The sequence below is a fragment of the Trichechus manatus genome, unplaced genomic scaffold (assembly GCF_000243295.1).
Source record: "Trichechus manatus latirostris isolate Lorelei unplaced genomic scaffold, TriManLat1.0 scaffold00250, whole genome shotgun sequence".
Taxonomy (NCBI): Eukaryota; Metazoa; Chordata; class Mammalia; order Sirenia; family Trichechidae; genus Trichechus; species Trichechus manatus.
Window position 1 is genome coordinate 400,888 of NW_004444186.1, and position 6,271 is coordinate 407,158.

Genomic DNA, 6,271 nt, shown 5'->3' on the forward strand with positions numbered 1-6,271 from the left:
ACACATACCATCATTAGTCCCTACTTCAGTGAATTTCTATAATGTGACCATATCGATAAACTTTACTATGATTTGGTGTTTGTACTCTATTAATCTTGGTAAGTAACACATATTAAGGATGAACTCAGCCTATACCTCTGTCTTTGGGGCCCCCCACGGCACACGCATGTGCACACACACACTCCCCTAATTAAATGGGGCTGGGACATGAACAGTGTCACCTACTCTAATGACAAACAGGTTCATGAGCAAGTGGGGGAAGTAAATAAACCCAACAGTTTACAGAGGGATATAGGTCAAGTTGGGCTGAGCTGGGCTGGGCCCAGAGTGATTCAGGCTCTGCCACAGAATGGGTGTCTCCTGGGATGGCATAGTAGAACAATTAAAACCCCTATAAATAGGATGGGTTTTCAGGTCTCCAGCATCCTCTCCAGTCTCTGAATCTTCTGCACCTTCCTCCTTAAGCAGGTAAGACAAGCAGAGCCAGCTGTGATGTGCTGGGCTGGGGAGGTCTGAAAGTGCTCCATGGAAGCATCTTGCTTCCTTTTCCTGAGCTCTGAGGCTATGATGACCTGTTTCTGGGCCTAAAGGATATGCATGCCTTAGCTTCAGTATGTCCTAGGCACCCCGAAACTGAGGGCTAGGACTATTGGTAGATACCTTAGTCTCCCATAGCGGGGCTTTATCTTTTCTGCAAGTTAGGCAAGACCCATGAGTTTAGGGCCCCTTATAGCCAAGGCCCTAGACATGGGGCCTTAGCAATAGTCAAGTCTCATTGCCAGGAATTGCCACAAGGGATGCAGCTTGTCCCATGCAATTCACTCTTTGCCATTTATTCCTTATAAGTATCACTGCATGCTTTTGGAAGTCCAGTGGTTCTACAGTTAGGGCTTAAGTTTGGAGGCCTGTGAATCCAATAACTGGAATTTTCACACCAAAAGAAGGAATACCATTGAGATCCAGCCTTCCAGCATGGCCAGTGTTGACTTGGCTGACTGTATATACTTCCTATCACTTGTGTAGTTAATTTGGCTGTGCACCCTCTCTGTGATTTTCATTTTTAGCACAATTTTTATTCAATGATTCCATTTTATAAGCATTTTTCAAAATGACCATCCAGGCCGGAAGCACTTGCCAGAATGTAACCTCCTAGGAATCTTCCTTGGCCTATGGTGAGAGACCTCTAGCTTTCTTTTCTGCTTGAGGAAGGCTCGTTAGGAGACTGAGGTCTGTTCAGTGGGGTCAATTCCGTGGACCTTCCGAAGTGCTAGTCACGGGTGGAAAACGATATTCTGTTCTGCTGGCTTCTGGCCCTGCCTCCGTAGGCTGTCTGATCTCCCTTCCTTTGTGCGCTAATATGAGTGTTTCAGTCAAGCAAGTTTCACCCACATTATAGGACAGGGCATGTAAAACACCCTCTCACTCTTTGTGTGTGTGTGTGTGTGTGTGTGTGTATACATACGTATAGTCCCTAAGGGGTGCAAACAGTTTGCGCTCCACTACTAAACCAAAGGTTGGTGGTTCGAACCCACCCAGCAGCACCATGGAAGAAAGGACTGGCAATCTGCTTCCATAAAGATGCCAGCCAAGAAAACTCTCTGGAGCAGTTCTACTCTGTAACACATGGGGTCATCATGAGTCGGAATCGACTTGATGGCAACAGGTTTGGTTTTTCGTTATATATATATATGGGGCAGGGGAGCCCTGGTGGTGCAATGGTTAAGAGCTCGGCTGCTAACCAAAAGGTCGGCAGTTCGAATCCACCAGCCGCAGCCGCTCCTTGGAAACCCCATTGGGTAGTTTTACTCTGTCCTATAGGGTCGCTATGAGTCGGAATCGACTCGACGGCCATGAGTTTTATATATGTGTGTGTGTGTGTGTTTAATGACACATTGTCTCTTTTACTAGCAAGGAAACCACAATTTGCACCCACCTCCCACCATAGTATGTGGTATTTGGAGCTTGACTATGGCGTCGAAAGGAGTGAGGAGTATGGCTAAGAAGGAGCTCTGTCATTTTTCAGCTTCTTTCCCAGACCAAGAGCGGCCACTTTTCCTCTGAAAATGCTGTCTCCTGATCTTCATCCTAAATACAGACAAAATCTTGTTTCTTCCTTTAGATCCACCTGTATTTGCCAAAATGGCTCAACTCCTGAACAGCATACTCACCGTGATCAAGGTGTTCCAGAAACATGCCAAAGAGAATGGGGACTGCGCCTCGCTGTGCAAGAAGGAGCTGAAGCAGCTACTCTTGGCTGAGTTTGGAGACATCCTCCGGGTAAGGTGGGCTCAGGGTAGGCCCCGGCCTCATGGAATCGAGTGTGAGTGACTCTGCTACCTGCATCCAAAACACTCACCAGGGCTTAGTGTTTTTTGCTTTATATGGTCATGCTCCACCTTCACCCTGTAACAAAAAGAATTTCCAGCAGCTGCTCAGTAGTTCTCTTCCAGCTCATGCACGTGCATGTGTGAGTGTGCACACACACATACACATAGACACACATGCACACACACACACACATAGACACACATGCACACACATACACATAGACACACATGCACACACACACATAGACACACATGCACACACACATACACATAGACACACACGCACACACACACATAGACACACACGCACACACACACATAGACACACACGCACGCACACACAGACACACATGCACACACACACACATAGACACACATGCACACATACACATAGACACACACACAGACACACATGCACACACACAGAGACACACACAGACAGACACACACGCACACACATAGACACACACGCACGCACACACATAGACACACATGCACACACACACAGAGACACACACAGACACACACGCACACACATAGACACACACGCACGCACACACAGAGACACACATGCACACACACACAGAGACACACACAGACAGACACACACGCACACACATAGACACACACGCACGCACACACAGAGACACACACACAGACACACACGCACACACATAGACACACATGCGCACACACACATAGACACACGCACGCACACACATAGACACACATGCACACACACACAGAGACACACATGCACACACAAACAGAGACACACACAGACACACACGCACACACATAGACACACACGCACGCACACACAGAGACACACACACACAGACACACACGCACACACATAGACATACATGCGCACACACACATAGACACACATGCACACACACACATACACACAGACACACATGCACACACACCCTTCTTGTAGCTGAGTTTGAACAGGAAGGAGCATAACTTTAAAGTAACTTGGAATCATTTCTCAAAAGGAAATCTAAGACTGATATCTTGATTGCTATATTTTAGAGCCATCTATACATCTTATTATGTATCATTCATTCAATAAAGAGTCACTGAGCACATACTCTATACTAGCACCATCCTAGGCACTGGATTAATAGACGGTCTTCCCCTCCCTCCAAGATCTCAGTGTAGTGAGAAAGACATAGGAAAACCAACAATTAAGATATACCATGTGATGGGATGGGATAACTTCCTCAAATGGCTCAAATTAATTATTAACAGAGCTGATTTTAAATGGACATATCTACACCTTATGATCATGCTCCCACTGGTCCAGCAAGGGATGAGGTTCTGAGGATCAGCTGATCAAAGACTAGAACCAAGCCCAAGTCTTCAGATTAAAGGTTTCTCAACCAAGGAAGCCCATACAGAACTGAATGGACTGGGGCATGGACATTGGCACATATCTTACTATTCACAAGAGAACATCTGATCTGAGTCTTTGTTTTATCTTCTTACAGAGACCAAATGACCCAGAGACTGTGGAAACCATCCTGAGCATCTTGGATCGAGACAGAAATGGACGTGTTGATTTTCATGAATACCTCTTGTTGGTGTTCCAATTGGTCCAAGCCTGCTATCGTAAGCTAGATATCGAGTCATATGGAGACAGAACCTCCCGACAAGAAGAAGGGCAGGAGGGAGCACAAGACCATAAGTTCCCAAGAAACAGAGACAGACAACACAGACATAGGCAAGAGGAAGAAAGGCAGGATTCCCATCATGGTCAGTCTGAAAGACAAGATAGGGACTCCTGCCATGATCAGTCTGAAAAACAAGATAGGAACTCCCGCCATGGTCAGTCTGAGGGACAAGACAGGGACTCCCACCATGGTCAGTCTGAGAGACAAGACCAGGACTTCCATCATGGTCAGTCTGAAAGACAAGATAGGGACTCCAGCTTAAATCAGTCTGAGAGACAAGGCCAGGACTCTAGCTATGGTCAGAAATTGAGTCATAAGTCCAGCAACGGCCAGCCTAAAAGACAAGGATATCTCTTTGCCGTAAATCAGTGTGAAAAACCAGTTCAGGATTCTCATCACAATCAGTCTGAAAGGCTTGGACTACGATCAAGCTGTGGCCAGACTAGAAGACTTGGACAGGACACTTGCTCTAGCCGTACAGAACAACAGGAATCAGGCTCTATTTATGGACAGTCTGGAAGGCTGGCTCAGGAATCAGGCTGTGGTCAGAGAGACAGGCAAGGACTGGATTCTCAATATGGTCAGACAGACAGACAAGGCCAGGGTTATCACTATGGTCAGAGAGAGACGGGGGAAACTGAAATACAAGGGCAAAATAGGTATTTCCAAGGAAGTGAGGGAATAAGAAGAGACACACATGTTGAGCAATCAGGAAGGTCACGGAGACTAAATCAACAGACTCAAGGACAAGAAGTGAATCCAAACCAGAGGCAGGGGTCCCAGAAAAGACTCCAGGCATGGGAAAGGCAGCTTGAGGATACTCAACACCACCAACACAATCTCTTGGCAGAAATCCAGCAAGAAAGGTCACTCTGCCACAAAAGGAGAGACTGGCAATCAAGTGGCAGTGAGCAGGACCACAGACAGGCCCAGACCCAGCAGAGCCATAGCGAGGGGAAGAGCCACCGGACAGAGGAGAGGCAGAGTCATCAAAGCTGGGGTAGACAGAGCCATGAGGGCCAGGAAAGTCCATGTGAGGCACAGGACGGGCAAACCCGTGAAGAGGAACAAAGCTGTCAGACAAGGGACAAGCAAACCCGTGAAGATAAGCAGAATCATCAGAGACAGGACAGGCAAACCCATGAAGATGAGCAGAACCGTCAGAGACAGATCAAGCAAATCCATGAAGATGAGCAGAACCGTCAGACACAAGACAGGCAAACCCATGAAAATAAGCAGAACTGTCAGAGACAGGATAGGCAAACCCATGAAGATGAGCAGAACCATCAGAGACGAGACAGGCAAACCGATGAAGAGGATCAAAACCTTCGACGACAACAGAATACACAAACCTATGACGGGGAAGAGAGGTATGAAAGGTCCCAGAATCAACAATCCCATGGGACCCAGCAAGGTTGTTCTAACAGAGAAACTTTCCACATGAATGAAGGTGGCCTGAGCCGAGGCTCACAGGGAAGACGTAGTGACCCAGCTCTCCATCCAACCCAAGGCAATGGGAGGCCCCAGAGAAGAGAACAGGGTGGAGGTCATCCTACCAAGGCAGCTATTTCTTCCAACCCCCTTTATGACTACGTACAAGAACAGAGATCCCATCAGTACTAGGCTGCACGATCACCAATGCTAAAGCAACACGAAGCCAAGGAAGAAACCTGCATGTCAAGTTCATCTTTACTTCTCTCTAAGAGCTTGACAACGTATGTCTGCTCTCTATCCTCCACTTTATCTACATGCAGTGATGCTTTTGAGGACCAATATTCACTTTTAGGGCATGTCAGTTCTTTGAGCAACAATTCTAGGGTTTTCTGGTTAGGTGAAATCTGAGTGGTAAATTGGGTGAAATAATCAGATCCTAATTTTGATCCATTTGAGGACTTAATCATTTCCTGGTTTGCCCTCTGTGTAGGTGGGCCTGATTGGATCATTGCAAGGCAGAACACTTCTCCTAAAAGCTCAGAAACAGGAAAGGTATTCTGAAGACTTGTGTTACAACCAGGGGGCAGGAAACTTGAGCTTGGATGCGATTTGCCTCCTATGGATGAAGCATAGAGAATCGCAAGGCACACGGTCTAGACTGAGAGGAAATACAGCGAGAGGCTGCTAGAGGAGCCAGAGACCACAGGCTCTAAATGGTCATTAAGTCTTACCAATTCTAAATCCTCCATATCTCTTCCCACTTCTTCACCTCCACTGCCTTAATTTCCCTTCTCTTCGGTGGCTTCCAAGTGAAGTTAGAATAAAAGTCAG

The 6,271-nt window shown here is 46.9% G+C and overlaps 1 protein-coding gene across 1 annotated transcript; it reads left to right on the forward strand.

Moving 5' to 3' along the window:
- The first annotated feature begins 2,139 nt into the window (after positions 1 to 2,139).
- Positions 2,140 to 5,794, forward strand: LOC105755998 (repetin). The gene is made up of 3 exons (XM_023724517.1): positions 2,140 to 2,277; positions 3,824 to 5,044; positions 5,129 to 5,794. The coding sequence occupies exons 1-3, from the start codon at positions 2,140 to 2,142 to the stop codon at positions 5,627 to 5,629; spliced, it is 1,860 nt and encodes a 619-aa protein (XP_023580285.1). The 3' UTR covers positions 5,630 to 5,794.
- Positions 5,795 to 6,271: the final 477 nt, after the last annotated feature.